Genomic DNA, 20,722 nt, shown 5'->3' with positions numbered 1-20,722 from the left:
TGTGCAATATTTTCTTGTGATGGCTCAATAAGCAGCAGAAAATTGCATACAAATTCAGCAAGGACAGTGAATTAAAGAGACATTTTTATCTCAAGAAGCATAAGAACTAATTTGCTTTAAGTGCAAAATGTCTGATGCAGTCAAGCCAGACAATGAAAACGATATTAACGATAACTACAGCTTACCTCTCCATCGTCTGTAAAACTGATTTTTGTGTTCACTTTAAATTTTTTCTTGAGCACTTTTTTGGCACCCATTGCCCGGGTTGATTTTTCAAACTTCTTGGGCTTAGAAACTGGTGATTCTTTGGCTGCATTCTGCTGAAAGATAACAATAGCAGACCACACTGTTACTTCTGTCTGTAATTTAAGTTTAAATAATACAATGACCACAAGCTGGCACTTGTGACCAAAGCAAATCAAAACCATTCAAGTACTGTGCCTTTTCATTCTGAAAAGCTGATATTAAAAGTAGCAGTAATGGCCAACCCATGCAGGTAGCTCATGAAGTGTGTCTGTTCTCCTTCTGTTTGTTTTCCCTTGATCTTGCTCTGCAAGACAGGCATGCATTCATTCACCAGACATTTAGTGGCACAGAGATTTCACTGTACCATTGGACAAAAGTTTAACCTTTATCACTTACTGAGTGTCAATGCTAGCTGGTTCCAAGCTACAGAATCTGAAATTTTTCACACTACATAAATCCAGACATTATTTGTTTTAGAAATGCCCATAGCGAACTGTTAGAATCTAGTGGTGATTTTATATCTGTAACAGTACAACTATGGTATTATTTGCTTTGGCTGAGTACCTTTGGAATACTGATTAGTGGTATGAGAACTGTTACCATGTAATAATGGCATTGCTTGAGGTTTACAACACATACTACTTTTGCTCCTGGTTCAACATGTTTCAATCATAATAAACATAGACTACAATAAAGTAAACCAGAAGACAAAAACTCAGTTATTTAAAATAGATCTACTGATCATTTTAAACACAAACATATGTAATAATCTCCAGGCAATGATCCATAAAGTATTAATTTATTAATGAACAAACAACAAAATCTAATATTTTATCATCACTATCAGACCTCTGTTGGGGTCACTAGTAAAGACTGAATACGGGCAGCCAGTAAGAGAAAAATATTTTATTATTTTATTATACGATATCTTATAATAGCAGCATAGTGCAGCTTTCTAAAAAATGCAAAACAAACCATCAGCTCAGAGCTCCCAAACCATTCCAGTCAGTTAAATGTGTCGCCTCCCCTAAACTTTCACACCAGTGGGTTAATTTGTTTGCATAACATTTTCCAAATGGGTGACATTATAATTTTATCTCATATATGTTAAGGCTAGATTTTTGTAAGTCATATGATTTCTCGAAAATTGAGTCCAGAATGCAGAAACAAAACTCAATACTAACCTTTAACATACTTTTTAACATTTCAGCAGTTTTGGATAAGTTTTTTAAGTCTAATCAGTGCAATTTCATTGTGCTGTAATTAACTTTATTCTTTACTATCACCAAACTAGTCTGGCTTCATAAAAAATCTCAAAGCACCTTTACACCTCCCTTTTCTAAATATGTGCAGTATTAATGATGTCCATACAGATTTATGCAGCTCCCAATATAAATTTACGTCCTGATTTTGCTTTTTACAGAAGTTTATTAATCATCATAATACAAGGGCAATGGATTTAATAACAAACAGGCCGATGCAATATCGATGCACATTAAAGGGGCGTTCATGATTAAGCACTCGCTCCCTTAACGTGCGCGCCAACCCACCTTTCCGGGGTGCCCAACGCAAAAATGCAAACGGGCTGCCATGGTAAAAAGGAGGCACTAGGGGAAATTGTGTGCCCCTAGTGCCTCCTAGGCAGCAGGCACCTGGGAGAGGTGACTGTCAGCCACTTAGGAAAACGGACACTCAACTAATGAGTGGTTCATTTTCCTAACCTGTGGCAGTGCACAGGTTAAGAAAACAGATGCTCATTAATTAAATGTCCCTTTTCCTAACCTGAACGCAGGCACACTATTTTTTTTTCGGGATATTATAATTTTGTTGTTCCTCCGACTTAATATCACCAAGACATTAAGTTGGAGGAAGTAGAGAAAAGCAGTAATTTCAGTTTTTCGGTACACTTTTTGGGCTCCTCCAAAATTAACGCCTGTGCATGCGATGAGCGCTATTATCTACGAGCGTGATAGGATGTGCATTTTGGAGGTGCTAACCCCCGTTTTGCACTGGAGGTTATGGACGCATGACCAAAACGTGTGCCTAATCGTGGGTTGAGCCTTGCATTGCAGCCAGTGCACTGTATAGCATTGGCCTGAAATTAGGCAGTACCAGCTATGGAAAAACTTGCAACTGTGCTGCTCTACAACTAAATGGTTACCTCAAAGATACTGAAGTGAAGGATACAAAATTATTTCTAGCCTTTTCAATATCAGAGACCATTAAGAGTTCACTTCTCTCAGTGAAAAACATTACTTTCAAATATTCCCCATAATCCTACTACTCTCAGTTTCAGAACATGCCTCTAACTCCAATAAGACCTCACTAAAACAAATAATGAAATGATGTCTTGGAAACAGGTTCTACGTAAGAAAATAGTGGAACCTGATGGTGAAGGAACCTACCCAAGCTAGTCTAAGTGAATAGCCATTTAGCCACAGAAGCTTACCCACCTGCAGACGGTCATTCTTTATCCCTTTTGCCATTAGATGGGAAATGTAGCCAAGATCCCATACTAAGTGAATCTGAATTTATTAAAATTTATATCTTGCACTTTCAGAAAGCGATTTCAAGGTGGCTTACAAAGTAACACCCATAATAAAGTCAAGTACAAGATTCACATTCATGAAAAAATATACAAAGAAAGCTGCCACTAATAGACAAATCTGACAAAAAGCCTTGACTGTTGAAAATTAAAGCGCACTCAGTGTAGGCTGTAAGCCTGTTTAAATAGATAGGTCTTTAAAACCTTTTTAAACTGGTTGGTGCTGCACATCACCCTGAGAATGTCAGAAAAGGAGTTCCAAAAAGTTTGACTCGCTACCTCTCACCCTTCACTTCTATATGAAAGTATACCAAAGCCATATCACTGTTCTATGCTGATCAACCTTGCCTCTTTACCATGGGAGCCTGACACAACCATGTCATTCCTCTAAGTAAATCTGATCTGTCTCCTCCTTCTTCTGGAGCTGTACTAGTGCACACAGATGAGCAAATGCATTTCCTTCAACTAAAACCAAGAATCATCTTTTTTTTTTTTCTTACCCTATTTATCCTAATTCCTTTCTCCTTACAACTGTACTCAGTATGGGGTAGATTTTAAAAGCCCTGCGCACGAAAATCCTGCTGGATTTATGCGCGCAGGGGATTCGCTCACCGGCGTGCCTATTTTGCCGAGCGGCCACGGAGGGAACGGAGGCAGGCTGCGCAGCTCGGCGTGCGCAGACTGCCGATTTTGCACAGCCTTGCGCGCGCCGACCCCGAATTTTAAAAGATACACATGGCTACGCACGTAGCTTTTAAAATCCGGCGTACTTTTGTTCGCGCCGGTTGCGCAAACAAAAGTATGCGCGTGCTGTTTTTTTTAAATGTACCCCTATCTCTTTCAAGCATATCTGAACTGTGTCAAAATTGGGGTTACTATTATCTCTTCTGGTAGACTATTCCAGGCATCTGAAACCTTTTCCGTAAAACAGCATTTTCTCATATTTCCTCTGACATCCCCCCCCCCCCTTGCCTAAAACCCAACCATCAATAACGTGATGAATTTGCTACCTTTTTTAGAGACAAAATTATTAATCTTATCACAAATTCCCCAATAATTAATGAAGACTCCATATCCCCTCCCCATTAATTTAAACTTAAAATGGTCAATATCTGAAACTATAGCTTCTACTGAAGTTCAAACTATCATCCAAAAAATGAATCCCGCCTCCCATCCAATTGATGCTATACCTATAAAATTACTTAAATTAGTCTCTAATACTATTGCTAAACCAATTGCAGATATCATAAATCTCTCACTTAATGAAGGCATTTTCCCAGACAAACTAAAATGTGCTGTAATCAAACCTATTCTTAAAAAATCTCACCTCGATCAATATACTATAACCAACTTTAGACCTATCTCTAACCTCCCCTTCATAGCTAAAATACTTGAAAAAATCGTTAATCACCAACTTCAGTAACATTTAGAACAATACAAAATTATTTTCCCAGCTCAACATGGCTTTAGAAGTTCTCTTAGCACTGAAACCCTTTTAATCTCACTCTCTGATTTAATTCTAAAAGGACTAGATAACAGCCAAAAGTTCATCTTGATATTCCTCAATATCTCAGCAGCTTTTGATACCGTAAATCATATTATTCTTTTGAAAAGACTAACAGAAATTGGCTTATGTGATACCACTATTAACTGGTTCACATCATACTTGCATAATAGATCATATATAGTTATCTCTGTTAGCTGTGAACCGGAGTGATATGTATATTATACAGGAACTTCCGGTATATAAAAACCAAAAATAAATAAATAAATAAATATATTGTTAAAACTAACTACAATGAATCTAAAACTATACCTCTTCCACATGGAGTCCCTCAAGGTTCCTCACTATCCTCTACTCTATTTAATATTTATATGCTCCCATTATGTAAAACTACAGTCAGATCTTAAATCAACTTATTATATTTACGCAGATGATGAACAAATTCTCCTCCAGATAACAACTAATATTACTAATACACTTAATCTTTGGAATTCATATCTTATTACAATCCAAAACCTATTAATACAAATGTCCCTCTCACTCAATCATAATAAAACTGAAATATTATATATTTGTAGGTTATTTGTTAATTGCTGCTTAAAAAGAAAAACTACCTCATGTGTTAACAAATACCTGGAATACCTGGAACAAGAAGGCCTGAACAGCATGGGAATGCAGAGTAAATATGAAATTGAGACAGACTAAGCAAAGAATGTGTGATGTTTGAGAGACCCGTGAGAGAAGCGTACCTGCAATATAAGAGAACATGAAAGCCATTTTTAACAGTCTAAAAGAGGCTAATGCAAATTTAAAACAATGCTATGTTTATTCCCATAAGGAAATACAATCTCATTCTTTCAGTTTCCACTATTTAGATTTATTTGTATAAAGACTTGGGTAACCTTCCTCTAGGATAGGTAATGCCAGTTACAGTTCATTTGTGTGAAGAATTAAAAGTGTTAATTCTTCAAGAGGGGAATGATGATAAGCTGGATTTAAATAGTTAAGGATTAAACAATTAAATGCTGAAATTAATAAAACAGTTTTACCCAAGAGAAAGGAATGTATTTGTCTTTATGAGCAGGCAAATCCATCCATGGTAGCAGTTTGTGTAGGAGAGCTGTCTGCAGCTCAAGTCCTAGTATACCAGATAACAGTACTTTTACATCATTAGTTTAGGTAAAGGTTCAGTAATGCCGTGAGTAATTCTCCTCTCCAAGAAGAGAGGCCATCCCATAGAACACTGTCAGCGAAATTCTGTATATAAGACTGAAATGTGTAACTTAGAATTTGAGAAGGCTGTGAAATTTCACTATTAGATGCTCTAAGTCACTCCCAGGAAAACTATCTTGTCTGTAAATTCTTCTTCTGGCTTTACTTGACTTTTCTATGATAAATAGTATTATTGAAAAATATACATATAGTGAGTGTTTTCTATAACAAGGTAATAAATTAAGATTTTAAAAGGTTAATTAAAACTGAAGAGCCGGTCTTCTCTTTGAACTCTCTGCTATGGCAGATAAAGATCTTGAAATTCCTGATTGCAGCCCAGGTAAATTAACAATCCTCACCTGAACCTGACCTACATCTTAATAATTATTTATCTAAGCAAATCAATTTTACTCAATGTAAGAGACCTTGGAATTAATGTAGACTCTGAAATATCTTTTAAGAAGCACGTTAATAACATTATGAAAGATGGCTTTTTCAAACTTCAACTTTTGAAAAGGATTAAACCCCTCCTTCACCATTTTGACTTCCGCATTGTTCTGCAAACTCTACTATTTACCAAAATAGACTATTGTAATACATTACTCCTTGGATTACCTGCTTCTTCCTTTACTCCTCTTCAATTATTACAAAATGCAGCTGCTAAATTACTCAGTAATCACAAAAGGTCAGATCACATTTCCCCAGTTCTCAAATTTCTACACTTGCTACCAATATTTTATAGAATACAATACAAGACTTTATATCTTATTCATAAATCTTTATACAATAATAAGTCTAACTGGATGGATACAACACTCACTTTTCAATCATCAAAAATAACTTTATGTTCCACAAACACTGGACTCCTTAAAATTCCCTCTAATAAAAGATACCTTCTCATCTCAACAAGACAACGTGCCTTCTCAATTGCTGGCCCAATACTATGGAATTCCCTACCAATTGATTTAAGACTTGAGCATTCTTCACAATCTTTTAAAAAAGAACTGAAAGCATGGCTTTTTCAAAAAGCATACTCAACATGATAAATCGTATTATTCTTCTAATCTCATTTTAACTATTTCTCATTACTTCTTTTTCACACATTTTTTATTTTTGCTTCTCTTTTTACATTTAGTCTTCTCACGGTTATGATTATTTGTTGCAACCGTCACTGCCCGACGGCTTCACTCCGCCTACCTTTCTTTTTCTGCGACTCCTGCTCCTTGTGGACGTCTGGCTGCAGCGGCGTCTGCCCGCCGTCCTCTCCAGCGTCGCCTCCCACCATGCTTCTCAGGTACTTTAGGGCGTGCATGCCGCACGGCCCTCATTCTTATTTCCTCTATGGCGCGAACGTCAGGGGCGTCCCTCTGCGATGACATCACGCTGCCCGGATATTTAAGCCTATTGTTTATTGCTAGCCGTTGAGTTAGCAAGGTATTTCCTACGGATGGGATTCACTCTCCGTACCCAGCTACTCTGCCTCCAACTTCTATTGGACTCTTTTCTGCTAACGGGGTACCCGCTCCTCAGGGGCCTCTCTGCTTCTTTCAGGTCGCTATCATGAACCGGTACTCGCTCCTCGAGGGCCTATGTTCCCTGACTAGCTGCCTGTGTCCATCTCCTCTTCTACTTGGAAGAATTCGCTACAGACACCATCTGTGAGTACTACTACCATCTACTCCTCAGAGCTGTTTCCCTGGAACTAGGTACTCGCTCCTCAAGGGCCTGCCTCCGTTCCAGCACCAGTGCCATCTCCTACATGGAACTGCTGCATGAGTACTTGCCAACGAGTCTCTGCTCCCAGGGATCTGGTACTCGCTCCTCGAGGGCCAGCTCTTCCTATTTCGGGGCTTCTCCATACTGGGGACTCTGTGAATGTCTTATGGTACTCATTCTCTCAGTTCTTTTCACTACAGCACTGCTACCGGAGGAACTGCTGTTCCAGCGCCCTGAGGAATACTAGCCCAGCCGGGCTCCATCTTCTACTCACTACCGCCACCTCTGGTGGCTTCACAAACTGTCTAAATAAAGACATAATCTGTGTTTGTGTGTCCAGAGCTGAGCCTGACATGTGGCCCCCCTCACGGGACTTCCCCCCGTGGGCGTGGTCAGCTGCCACAGTGTCCAAGGGTCCACCCAAACCTTACAAAACATAACATTATTACATTGTAACATTTCTAACTTTTTGTTATATGTACACCGATGTGATGACTCTAGTTGAATATCGGTATATAAAAAACAAACAAATAAAATAAATAAAATAATCTAACTCTTGTCAGATTAAAATGCCATCAAAGCAATGAGTAAAACATCTAATGCATTCCCACAGAAGGAACAGCCATTTCAGGTGTGTCAGTCATTTACACCTTTTCATTTACCAAAAGCGGGACAGTTGAAAAGTTCTGATGATTTTGGCAAACACAGTCAATTGATCTACCCCAAGAAGAGAAAACAAAACCCCTTTCAAGAGAAAGTATTCTGCTCCGTTCTCCATGGCTTTGGTCCCTTTTACACCTCTTGCCCCATTCCCTACAACGTCAGCAACTAGTGAAGGTCGTAGATGTTACTTGGAGTACGCTTTAAATAAGTGCTGGCCCCGAGAGCATGATATTGCATTCAGAAACCCTATGTGGAGCTTTCCCAGTGGTGCAGATCAACATAGGAAGAAGCCTACTGGTAGGCCCGTTTAAGCTCTTATTAATTAAAAAAAATAAGAAACAGTAGGTCTGGAGAAACTCAGGGGGGCGGGGGAGGTATGAAATTAAGGTGAGAACAATGAGGTCAGTCAGAAAAGATTAAGGAACTCATTTAGAGAAGAAGTGGAAACCCAAACAAGATTATATCATCACTGAACTTTTTGGTGCCTTGCAATTTAAAATTTAATATGCTTGTACATTACTCCATACAAAACGGCATTAGAATAATACATCGCCAACATGGTCAGTCCATTTATATATTTAAAATAATGCTGTGCAAAATAAAAAATGAGAATCTAGCCAGGAGGAAAATAAGGCTGGTGACAGACTAATCTGAAATGTTAGCAGATAATGGCTAGATGTACTACAAAGAGCAGTAACTGCAGCAGGACATATTTCATGATTTAAGTACAAGAAAGCAGTGCTGTCGCTTGCATTTGATTTGTTAAGCACTTGTTATTAATCAGCCACACCACAGTCCTCTCTCTGTAATCGCACAAGACTGTAGATTGTTCCCTCATTTTAAGCTCCAGTTTTCTTTCTGGAAGTTTGACCATATCCTGGAAACTATGGCTCAATCCCTACCTCCTTCACTTCCTCCATGACTCTGAAAAGACTCACAGGCCAATGCAATACTTGCTTTCAAATTTGTGCTAATTCAACCCCTTTTTGTGTTCATTACCAAGGGTTTAATTTCTGGCAGAACAATTCAGAATGGCATTCTGCCACCTTTTTTTCTGGGACCCAAGAAAGCGGAGCAGAGCCGACAGTGCACATCAATTCTGGCTCCCTTGAGGAAACAGAACCGAGCCAGTAGTTGCATGAATTATTTATTCCCCTCCCCCCCTCCCCCAACCCTTGAAGGAAGCAGAGAAGAACAGAGTGTTGGAGTGAGGGGATAGGAGGGACGATGAGATTGTGAATGAGGTGATCAGAGTGCTGGTAATAGAAGACCAGCATTACAAGGACAAAGAGTAGGAGGGGATAGAAAGAAAGAGCCCCATTCTCTCTAACCACTTTCTCCTCCTTACCCTAATGTGTGCCCAACCCCCAACCGTCTTTCACCTACCAATAACTTCTGCCTATAGTTTGGCATGTTGGGAACGTTACTCCACCCTCTGACCAGGAGTAAAATTTCCAGCACTGCGAAAACCCGAGATAAGCCAGCGAACCTCTCTGCATTGGGGAGATAACAGTTAACGCCTTCATTTGCATGAGATTTCTTTGCACAGGCACTAAAAGCAGGATGCAGTTTTACAATCACAATTTTTGTACGCAAAACTCCTTTCTGCATCGGGAGTAACATTTGCGTAGAAAAATTGTGCAAACAACTGAGGGTAAAACTGTGCACTTTGCTGAATGCACATTACTGCATCGGCCTCAGGATTTGTAAAAGTAATTGCACTCAAGACCTTCTCAGAAACACTTAGGTATACAATGAAATCTTTTTTATAAACAGGGTTCTGCTGAGTTAAGTAAAACTGGATTCTTGCGGAATATATAAAGCAGATAAACTGCATTTCAGATACTCTGAGCAACATCTATACTTCCTTTTCATGCACAGAACGTAACTAGGTTCTGGAATTTTTACATGCTTCTACCATATTACATAACAAAAAGAAATAGATTCTCAGATTTAACTGTACTCAACTGGGCAGTATACCACTCAAATCACTCCTCCCCTCAAACACTCTAATGATTAGCATTCTTAGAAAAGGTTCCTTACCCTTTTTATTCAAATATAGAAAATGAAACCACCTTTGAAACTAACCTACATTTCTTGGTGCCACACTGATGAACAGACCCCCTCTTATAAGAATATTGGAATGTCAACAAGGTTTGAAAAACCTGTCAGAGGATTCCTCAGATGCCATAAGTCTAACATCACTGTACTTTTCCCCCCAATCCCACCAACTTTTTCTTCCCTCTACTTATCCATGCCAGTCCTTCCAATTCTATCCCATATGCTTCTGATCAGCAGTAACTTTCACCCCATGCTTCTTGTCCCAGTCTTTGTCGCTCCAAGGGCCTTTCAATGGTTAGTGATTGTTATCAAATATTTCCTTCCATGCTGATAGCAGATTATCAAACATCAACATATTTACTGTCTGGGTCTCTGATGATAACTCTACCATTATAAACATTATCACAATGTAGTACACAGTATGCACACACAATAATGTAAGATTAAGAATTTCCATATCCCAACTCTCTATCCTGTCTTTTAGGGAGAATAAACTAGATAGCACAAGAAGGTAATCCTCTTTTAATCCCAGGCTTCACCTTTGGAATTTATTATGGGCGAAACTCAATTATCCACTGACTTATAAAAGTTTAAGAAACTGGGGGCATGTCAAGATGGCGCCCTGAGCGGTCACACGATTTGAAGCCCCTGTCTTTCTTTCCCAACTTTTTCTTCATTGTTCCTTTTCTTTCGTTGCTTCATATGGGAAAAAGAAAAGGTGTTGTAAGAACTTACCCAGCTGTAGAAGCAACCCAGCAGATCATAATGTCGGAGTTTGTGTCTGCCCTACTTTAAGAAGATAAGAACATAAGAAAATGCCATACTGGGTAAGACCAAGGGTCCATCAAGCCCAGCATCCTGTTTCCAACAGTGGCCAATCCAGGCCATAAGAACCTGGCAAGTACCCAAAAGCTAAGTCTATTCCATGTTACCATTGCTAATGGCAGTGGCTATTCTCTAAGTGAACTTAATAGCAGGTAATGGACTTCTCCTCCAAGAACTTATCCAATCCTTTTTTAAACACAGCTATACTAACTGCACTAACCACATCCTCTGGCAACAAATTCCAGAGTTTAATTATGCGTTGAGTGAAAAAGAACTTTCTCTGATTAGTTTTAAATGTGCCACATGCTAATTCATGGAGTGCCCCCTAGTCTTTCTATTATCTGAAAAAGTAAATAACCAATTTACATCTACCTGTTCTAGACCTCTCATGATTTTAAACACCTCTATCATATCTCCCCTCAGCCGTCTCTTCTCCAAGCTGAAAAGTCCTAACCTCTTTAGTCTTTCTTCATAGGGGAGCTGTTCCATTCCCCTTATCATTTTGGTCACCCTTCTCTGTACCTTCTCCATCGCAACTATATCTTTTTTGAGATGCGGCGACCAGAATTGTACACAGTATTCAAGGTGCGGTCTCACCATGGAGCGATACAGAGGCATTATGACATTTTCCGTTTTATTCACCATTCCCTTCCTAATAATTCCCAACATTCTGTTTGCTTTTTTGACTGCCGCAGCACACTGAACCAACGATTTCAATGTGTTATCCACTATGACGCCTAGATCTCTTTCTTGGGTGGTAGCACCTAATATGGAACCTAACATTGTGTAACTATAGCATGGGCTATTTTTCCCTATATGCATCACCTTGCACTTATCCACAATAAATTTCACCTGCAAATCCACATTAAATTTCATCTGTAATTAATATAACTGATTTTCTTGAGAGCTCATTTGTTCATTCTTTCTCTCGGGTTACCTTACTAATTTCATTTGTTTTTCTGCAAGATAGGAATAATATTTTGCATTTGTTTTTTGCCCATCGAGATATTTTATTTAAAGGAGAGAAAGTTTGGAACTTCCCAGATTTAGCTAAGTCTACAGTAGAAAGGAGTAGAAAGTTTCTCAATATGAGACCTGAGGATCTAGCTTTGGGGACCTCCTGAATTATTAGGCACCCAAGTAAATTTCCTGTTATTTTGAATTCTGTACGGTATATCTTTTTTGCCCCCCCACAGTTGAGGGAGTTCATCGGCACCCATCTGAATGCTTATCAGCCCTCCTCTTAATGGTGGGTGTATGTTAGAGTAGGTAGAATTCACTCAGGGTGACTGTTATTATTATTTGAAATTTGTATATTTAATATGGTTTTGCCCTAAGACCATTTTCTAAGTCCCCCTGGTATATTGTGATACATAATGTAGACATATTACAATACTTTGTTTTGTTTTTTTTTTCCTTATTGGAATTATGTAACTATCCATGTTTTCTAAACGGATATGTATGTATTCAAATTATGTAAAATTACTATAGAAATAAATTAAAAAAAAAAAAAGAAATTCTACTGAGTAGATCACATCAAGGAAGAGCACTCGATGTGATCTACTTGGATTTCAGCAAATCATCTGATACTGTCCCACATAGAAGGCTTGTGAATAAAATGAGAAACTTGGGAGTGAGTGCCAAGGTGGTGGCATGGATTACAAAATGGTTGACAGCTAGGTGACAGCATGTAATTTTAAATGGAACCTATTCTGAAGAAAGAGTCGTGTTAAGTTGAATGCCATAGGGATTGATATTGGGACTGGTTCTGTTCAATATCTTTGTGAGTGACATTGTGGAAGGGATAGAAAGTAAAGTGTGTCTATTTGTGGATGATACTAAGATCTGCAACGGAGTGGACAAGCCTGAAGAAGTAGATAGAATAAAAAGTGATTTACAAAAGCTTGAAGAGTGGTCGAAGATTTGGCAGTTGGGATTCAATGCCAAGAAGTACAGAATCATGCATCTGGAATGCGTTAATCGAAAAGAGCTGTATGTGATAGGGGTGAAAGACTGATATACACAGACCAAGAGGGGGATCTTGGGGTGATAGTGTCTGATGATCTGAAGATGGTAAAGCAATGTAACAAGGTGATAGCTAAAGCCAGGAGAATGCTGGGCTGCATAGAGAGAGGAATAACCAGTAAGAAAAAGTAGCTGATTATGCCCTTGTACGGGGTCCTTGGTAAGGCTTCACCTCGAGTACAGTGTTCAATTCTGGAGCCCTTATCTCAAAAGGAATAGAGACAGGCTAGAGGCAGTCCAGAGAAGGGTCACCAAAATGGTGTGGGGTGAGTATAGGAAGACCTATGAGGCTGAAGGATATGAATATATATACCCTGAAAGAGAGGAGGTACAGGGGAGATATGATACAGACCTTCAGAAACCTGAAAGATTTTAATGATATATAAACATCAACCCTTTTCCATTGGAAAGAAATCAGTAGAACTAGGAGTCATGAAATGACACTCCAAGGAGGATATCTCAGAATCAACATCAGAAAATGTTTCTTCACAGAGAGGGTAGTGGATGCATGGAATGCCCTTCTAGAGGAGATGGTGAAGACAAAAACAGTGAAAGAATTCAAAGGGACATGGATAAACACTGTGGATCCCTAAAGGCTAGAGGATGGAAATGAAGAAAAGAGTGAATGGGGGTAACTTGCTGGTGTGGCTGTTACTACCCTTAACCAATAAGCCTTGATATCTCTGATGCAATTCCAACACTGCTCTCTGCTTCAAAGGCAAGAGGAAAAGAGGAATTGAATTCAGACAGCAACTAACAAGGGCCCTGACTTTTACGGTCTGGGGAACTAATGCGCAGACATACGGGAATGAAATACAGGACTACTTCTATGGCCAAGTCCATAAGCAGAGCACGTCAAGCAGTACTGTCTGAATTTTCAAAAGTGCTCATCACCCAGTAAAAATGTTGCTAGCAGTAAATTTTTATGGGTTATCATAAGACTTGGGGATAACTGCACGGAGCAGCAGTTGCTACTCTTAAGAGAAACAAGGGGCAACCTGCAAGACATGGCACAAACTACCATTAGAAGCTTGCTGGGCAGACTGGATGGACCATTTTGGTTCTTTTCTGCCATCATTTTTATATTAGAAGCAATATTTGATTGAATTATTTGATCTGCCAGCAAAAACTGTTTAATTAGGCCTCTCAGCGAATAAAATCTCTCAGCAGATGGGACGTGTGTGTGTGTGTGTGTGTGTGTGTGTGTGTGTGTGTGTGTGTGTGTGTGCGCACAAGCGTATGTCTCGATTCTGGCTGGAAACCTGAAGAAGGCCGTATCGAACAGGTCACTCCGCACGCAGCAGACAGATGACCTCCTGTGTCCGTGTTTTGATATGCATGAGATCAGGAATATGCATATCTTAGCTCTTAAAAATGGCATGGGAAAGGGACTCAAGAGGGATGGTGATGGAGATCAATTAACAGAATAAGATGACACTAAACTGTCCCTCTTTGCCACCCAGCTGATGGACGAAATCCAGATTCCTGAAAGGCACTACACTTAAGAGAAATCTCCTGGCCTGCTAATTAATGGCCAGAGATGAACTTATCTTTTTCATCTCCAGGGATTAAACAAGTCCTCTCAGCAAGCCAAAACACCAACTTGTGCATCTACTGATAAAGATCGCCTTCGTGAGCTCCAGCTTCTCTCATGGCTCAATGACAGAGACATCTTCAGTGGTGAAACAGAGTAATCTCCTAAGCGTTTTGGGGTATTTAGCTAAATGTCTTAGTAACATTAGAAGCAAGTCTAGGCTATTATTGATGTATATTTTGTTGAGTTCATCGCTAATATGTGGAAATTTTCTGTAGCACTGACAGTCCCCACAGAAGAGGAGGGGAAAGCAGGAAGTATCCCACAGGTTACAGTAAACTCTTATACATCTTTACAATACCTTTGAAGAATTCCCTGGTAATCCAGTGGTGGCCCAGAGCACCCCCTAACTCTGGGCTAGTCAATGTCATCTTTCAAAATGGCGACTGGCTTGGAGTCTATGGGGTGTTCCACACTGTCACTGGACCAAGACCACTGGGGAACTCTTCAAAGGTATGGGGAGGGTTCGGTGGAGCTCACTAGACACCAGGGAACTCTTCTATGTAAGAGGAGGATTCCAGGGGGACCACCATAAAAATCAGGGATTTCATCTATGGAAGGGGGGTTCTGGGAGATGGGTTTGGACCCTGGGGAGGAGGTTTAGAACCAAGGAGGCTTTTTGGTTTCTTTTTTTAACGGAAGGGCGGGACATTGCCATGCAATTTTAAAATCTGTTTCTTGAATTTTTTTGTGAGGTTGAACTGCCTCTACAGGCGGGAGTAGAAGGGGGTTCTACTCAGACCTCAGGGGAGGAATTTTGAACTGCCTCTACAGGCGGGAGTAGAAGGGGGTTCTACTCAGACCTCAGGGGAGGAATTTTGCACTTTGGAGGATGAGGGGTGCCCTTTAAACAGCAGCCCCAGAGCATCAGGATGTGCATTAGCTGTTCCTTAGATCACTGGAACATTAGCTACAACTTTTGATTTGTAGCTGTTTGGAAAATAACGTGGATTTGGTTAGCCATATTTTATTTGTATAGGATTACTTATGCATTAGCTGATTTGCATGCATTTGTAAATTTTATTCATGCAATGTAGCTAATTTCAATAGAGGTGGATTTTCTTCAAAATATCACACAATATTGCATGATATTGCATGATATCACATGATAAACAGCATTTCATGCATGATAGATGCTGTTTTGTGTGTTATATCCTCATTGCAGCTTAGTAAATATACCCCTAAGAAACGAAATATTTGCTTTACTGTGAAAATAACTCTCCCTACCCCTCATCACCCACACCACTTATTGTTTGTCTTTTATAGATTGTTAATGAGACAGAGCCTAGATTTCCTGTTTTCCCCAATTAGTTAAATTGGTCTCTGTCCACAAATTAACCCACCTGTTTAGACTTTAAATCTTAAATCTTGATTTCCCATGTCCTCTGATTGCCTTGTCTGTCTTGCCTAGATTGTAAACTCCACAGAGCAGGAACTGTCTCTTATGGGTCTCTGTACAGCACTGCAAATACCTTGTAGCTCTATATAAACGTTTACAAGTGGCAGAACTAGTAGTATCAAACACCATAATAAATTGTGCCATCTGTATTCTATCCCTATCGACACAGGATGGAAAAGTGTCCGGATATACCCCTTGAACATTAAATTTTAGCACATCCATATTGGATAAAGCTTTGCATGTTCTCTGTGACAGGCCCACAGCTTTAGAACAAGGAGTTTTAAGGCAGGAGCTCAAGTTGAGCAAGTTTAGAAAACATCTCAAAGGCATTTCTTTTTTTGGCATATTAATCTGCTCAGGACAGTCCGGCTGTATTAGTTCTTTCTGCTGGCTTAATCTGGAAAAGGATCTGGTGCTAAGATCTGTTGTGTGTTATTTTATTTTATGATTTTTTTTCTTGTTTTCATTGTGCTGTAATTGTTGTTTCTGTTTGATTGTACATTGCTTCAAACAATCTTCTGAAGGATGATAAGGAGGTGGCATATAAATTAAGAAAATAACTACATTTCTTAAATCACCAAAACTCAGAAATTAAATAAGGTAACTAAAAGCATTCGACCAATGGAATTCCAAGTTTAGATTTTAAATAATTATTTTTTCTTTAGTAAATAAGCACTAAACAAATTATTGGGGGAGGAAGTCTCAGCTATTGCTCAACAGTAACACCTACCTCCTGGCCAAGGTCCATCAATGCCTGGCTGGGCTAGGTAGAGAGGTTACAAAAGCAGAGGATAAATGCCATGTGTAGTTGCAAATGAAGATTGCAAGGTAACATGGGCCCAACAGAGGCCAGTTCCGATTGAGCTGGAAGCCCAAAGAAGCAGGAAGGCATGTCTCTTGTTTGTTTGTACAGCACTGCATACATCGAGTAGCGCTACAGAAGTGTTAAATAGTAGTAGGAGGAAACCGTTGGGCCAAAAAAAAAAAACCCAACAAAAAAAACTATACCTAGGAGTCAAACATGACATCCTTCTTATGCTGTACTTGAATGGCATGTTTCCTAATCGAGGCTGTTTTGATTTGATAATCAAGAGTGCCTCACAGTGAAAGCATCTGTGACACCAGTCACATTTGACCAGCCAGATGGTCTGCAGCATCCGTTCATTTTACCCAGCTAACTTTAACTTCTAATCACAAATAAACGAAGCTTAATGTTTGCTCCAACACAATCATTGTTTTTAAATGATGGGTTAGCTCATATATAATGTGAGTTTTCATATAAGATACATAGAATATTAAAACAAAGACTGCATTTTATACATTACATATACAGTGTGTATATATATATATATATATATATATATATATATACATACACACAAACACACATACATATAGATAAGATTAATATAAGTGTCTCATGGACAGTGGAAACAAGAAATAGCATACAGACACCTCACAGCTACATCACTAAGCCTAAATGATCATCATTTGATATGTATATATACACTGCTCCTGTGAACCAACATCTGTTAAATACCTCATTTTTTGTCAAAATCAGTAGTAGGTCAAGACTTTACTTTATCCTATTAAATTCCCCTTGAGATTACTATGAATTAACTCCACAGGTTTCACTTTCTCAAGGTTTCTGCAGAAATGCTTAATTTGTAAAAAGTTTCCCAATGAGAAAATCAATTCAATCAAAGCGAAAGGTGGCGGCACCTTTCAGTTAAACCACATACAAACATCGCCTCATGCATGCAGCCCATCACTGTTCTGAAACCCTTCCATTTTACCAGTTAAGGAAATGGATGCCATTACAGTTCTAGTCACATTTGTTTCCTTTAACTACAAGGAAAGGGGGAACTATAGAGACAAACATATTTCCTCTGCCCTTTAGCAAATTACAACAGCCAATCATTTTTGCCTTGGAATTCCAATTTTTAAGCTGCCACTTCCAATAAATACTTCTACATTAGGAATCAAGCAGCCAGAACCAATTTCAAGAAACGGAATGGGGCTTGTACCTGTGCTTCTATTTCAGGCTATCAGACACAAGCATTGATCTTATATCAGAATTTTCCCTGTGCGGGTCCATCCTCTCTCTTCACCCTTAATGCTGCTTATTTTTCATTGCTGTGCCTGCCTCCAGTATATTTATGGTCAAGGTGAACAGCATGAGAAGGAAGGGAAAGTATAATAATACTATGGCAGCAGGCTTATAAAGAAGTAAGACACTGTGGGCCAGATATACTAATAGTTTTTTCTATTTTGTTTATGGTGAAAAAAATCAGTTTAATACTAGGGGTAAAAAAAAAAAAAAAAAGGAAACAGACTATTATGGCAGATAAAGACCAAAATGGTCCATCTAGTCTGCCCAGCAAGTTTTTTTGGGGTTTTTTTTTTTTTTTTAAGAGTATTAATTGTCCCCTCTGTGCAGGTTAACCCCAAGCTCTTTATGTTAAGGGTAGTAACTGCCGCTCCCTGCAGCTTCCCACAAAGCCAAAGCTTGAAGGGTTAATTCAAGCTTCCAAAATAGACGCAAACCGTGACAAAGGCCAGAAAGAGGAAAACATCAGCTCTCACTAACACACAGCGAAGACATACACCAGAAGCAGCTGCTATACAAGTCTCCCAAACAGAGCCACAAAGAGGGCACGGCCTTAATCAAGGGTTCTAAAAATACTCCAGGACTTACTTGCTAGGGACAAAATTAACTTGTGCCACATATCCCCTTCTCTTATAATTCGGGTTGGGGGAGAGAGGCCGGTGGCAAGTACATGGTGAGTATACTTCTTCCGTGGTGACTGCAAACCTTCCCACCCCACCCTGGTGCAGCCCTCTTCCTCTACAACACACCCCCCTCACTCAGAATGAAAACTCCTCCACCATTCAAAGAAAGAAAAAGCAGGTATAAAGTTATTCACACAATGCTACAAGAGCAATGGTCCAAATCTTTTTAGAATGAACAGTAAATCACAACAGATTTTATCTCACTTCAAAGAAGGTAAGGAAAATATTTACATGCTGTTGCGTGCCACACAACGTAGATACTTGTGATAAGGTTTAAGGTTTATTTGTCATTTATATACCGTTGTCTCAGCGTAGCCTTCACAGCGGTTAACGTTTCAATAAATATATAAAAGGGATGAAATTACAATCAGTCATAAAAGAATTAACAGCTTGTGGAAAAGAGTACCAGAGGAGATAAGATCTTCAAGAGGATGCAACCATTTCAGAAAAAAAAAGGCTCTGAAATAGCTGACAAAACAATTTGCTGTTCAATACTTTCAGTAGATGCTACATAAGAAGAAAGATCATTGAACATGAATTCTATGTCTACACATTAGATGCTGGTTAAAGCGGTGTTTCTGTCCCACCCAATGCAGCACGTCCGAACAAACACATATGTGTCGGGGGACATAGCTATTTATATACACTTTCTGAATACTGTTTCAAATACTGAATGAACTATTTTGGATTATTGAATCATTCTTCACTTGTTAAAGATAATTTATTACGTTTAATACCTACTGAAGTCTGCTAAACTTCCATTTATGACTACTGCACCATTTTTTGACTATTTTTTACATAAGGAAAAAAAAGACAAAAAAGTATAGTTTTCAGAAAAAACACAATTTTGTAAAATGTAATATTATATTTATTTATTTATTTGCTTTTATATACCGACATTCGTTGGGGTACATCACATCGGTTCACATTATAACAGGGTAATAGTATGACGGAGGGGGGTCGTACTATTTATACATTGTAACATTAGCTTATACAAGGAAACATTTTTACATTGGCACATAGAGACATTAATTTATGCATTGCAACATTTAAACATTACTTTATACATAGTAACCTTTCTACATTACTTTATACATGGTAACCTTTATACATTGAAACATTCTTGTAGTATCTGACAGACAGATTGTTCTAAGTTGAAGCGTTAGCTTTGATTTTCGAGGGAAAAATTAAGCATTCGGCTGGAAACCTTTGGTGATAGAGCAGATTTTACAATGCTGATGATGGGTGTAGGGAGAGGTAGTTGGAGAGATGAGGTATGGGCTGGGAAGGGTATCTGAGGGGCGGGAATGGAGTTTATAGAGGCAAGAGAGAGACAGCAGGGGGGGTGGGTAAGAGCATGTACATGACATGGTTGGGAGGAGAGGGGGGGAGGGAGAAGGATGGGGGAGGGGGAGAGGTGGAATTAGGTCGCAAGTTGGTACGCTTTCTGGAACAGCCATGTTTTCAGTTGTTTTTTTAATGTTTGGTGGGAAGGTTCCAGTCTGAGGTGAGAAGGTAGCTGGTTCCAGAGGGTTGGACCGGCTACTGAGAAGGTGCGTTGTCTGATAGAGGTCAGGTGGGCATGTTTTGTGTGTGGAATGATCAGGAGGCCTGTGTTTTGGGAGCTCAGGTTTTTTTGGCTATGTTGTAGTTGGGGAGGGTTTTTGGTCCATTTGATTTTTTGGTTGTTGATGGTTTTGTGTAGAATAGTGAGGGTTTTGAATTGAGATCTGTGTGGAATGGGGAGCCAGTGAAGTGCTTTTAGAATTGGGGTGATGTGTGAGGTTCGGTTGGTGTTTGTGAGGGATCTGGCTGCGGCATTTTGGAGAAGCTGAAGAGGTTTAGTGGTGGAGGCGGGCAGTCCGAGGAGGAGGGAATTGCAGTAGTCTAGCTTGGATAGTATGAGGGTTTGGAGTACTGTGCGGTAGTCGTGGTGGAATAGAAGAGGTTTGAGTTTTTTGAGGATTTTTAGTTTCTAATAACCTTCTTTGATTGTCAGGTTGATGTGCTTCTTAATGTTGAGGTTTGAGTCAAGGTGGAAGCCTAGGTCTCTGACCTCGTTGGAAAGAGTGGTGTGTGGCTGGCTGGAGGTGCTGACTTTTCTGGTGTTGAATGTGCTTTTGTTTGATATGTAAAGGA

At 39.3% G+C, this 20,722-nt stretch overlaps 1 protein-coding gene across 3 annotated transcripts in view; it reads right to left on the bottom strand.

Annotated features, from left to right (window-relative positions):
• Nucleotides 1–20,722, bottom strand: part of DDX10 (DEAD-box helicase 10) — a 759,707-nt gene that overhangs the window by 363,766 nt on the left and 375,219 nt on the right. For 2 of the 3 annotated variants that reach the window (XM_029602477.1, XM_029602474.1), the window contains exon 14: nucleotides 186–320. In XM_029602477.1, coding sequence (XP_029458337.1) covers nucleotides 186–320 — 135 coding nt within the window. The remainder of the gene's footprint in view (nucleotides 1–185; nucleotides 321–20,722) is intronic. The other variant, XM_029602475.1, reaches the window with a different exon arrangement.

Source organism: Rhinatrema bivittatum, chromosome 5, assembly GCF_901001135.1.
Source record: "Rhinatrema bivittatum chromosome 5, aRhiBiv1.1, whole genome shotgun sequence".
NCBI lineage: Eukaryota > Metazoa > Chordata > Amphibia > Gymnophiona > Rhinatrematidae > Rhinatrema > Rhinatrema bivittatum.
This window is presented reverse-complemented; position numbering and strand designations above follow the sequence as displayed.